Here is a 946-nt window from a genome sequence, read left to right as displayed (position 1 = left end):
AGGATGAGGAAAAGAAAGGATGAAACCCGGCAACCAGTCTACGTGCGCAATGCTCGAGGCTCGTTGTCGGGTTTTGCCCTTTTCTTTTTTTTTTTTATCCATCACCCCAAGAAGGGAGAAGAGAGAACACAACCCCCACAACCCAGGGCGGGCGGCCAACTTGTCACAGCGTCTTGTGCGCAACAAGAAGAAGATGGGTGGGGTTGCCCCCGGGGGTGTTTCACTTATAAACTGAGGGGTTGGGAATAGTGGAAAACTCTCGGTTTCCCCACTTCAACGCTGGGTAAGATGGGTTTGAAAGGTATTCCGCGAAGATGACCCTTCCCCGTTTCCCTCGTGACATGGTGTGGCCATCCAACCGCACCTTTTACTCGGTGGCACGCGGCACCATGAACAAAGAACATGAGGGTGAGCCCTTCCCTCATGATAAAGGCAAAATATACCATGATGGTGTCAAGGCGTTCCGCTACTGCCATGTGTGGTGTGAAAAGGAAATCCATGGGAAATGCGGAAAAGGAAAAACGGTGTACAATAAGAACATTATCCCCCATAGGTATTTGGGTTTGTTGGCACCCCACCGCCTGCCCCACCACAACAATGTGTGAAGTATGTTTGGTTTCCCCGAAGGGATGGAAGTGCGTAAGCTGGGCGCCGCGATTGGACAGCCCCCATTGCCAAAGGCGAGCCGTGGTTGGCATCAGGGGTCCTCGGTACCTACCCCATGATGTTGGCAAAAAAAAAAAGTTGAGGAGGGTACGGCACCCCGGGTTCCAGCACCATAACCGATCGCCGTGCTAACGAGGCCTGTGGCCGCTTAACCGTCACAAATCGGACGGGATATGGTGCATTCGGCCAAGTATGGCCGTACCCGAAATACCCGCAAAAGAACATATTATGTCCCCGGGTGCCCTTCCCAGCCCCACCCCCCAGGGGTGAATTTTCAGTT

General features: G+C 53.2%; 1 protein-coding gene across 1 annotated transcript; it reads right to left on the bottom strand.

The window, feature by feature from the left end:
- Positions 1 to 224: 224 nt before the first annotated feature.
- TM35_000051020 (uncharacterized protein) lies at positions 225 to 698 on the bottom strand (the record flags this gene model as incomplete). The annotated part of the gene is made up of 1 exon (XM_029022757.1): positions 225 to 698. One exon carries the CDS (start codon positions 696 to 698, stop codon positions 225 to 227), a length of 474 nt encoding a protein of 157 aa, XP_028885572.1.
- Between the last annotated feature and the right edge of the window lie 248 nt (positions 699 to 946).

The sequence above is a fragment of the Trypanosoma theileri genome (genome assembly GCF_002087225.1).
Source record: "Trypanosoma theileri isolate Edinburgh chromosome Unknown TM35_Tth_5_V1, whole genome shotgun sequence".
NCBI lineage: Eukaryota > Euglenozoa > Kinetoplastea > Trypanosomatida > Trypanosomatidae > Trypanosoma > Trypanosoma theileri.
This window is presented reverse-complemented; position numbering and strand designations above follow the sequence as displayed.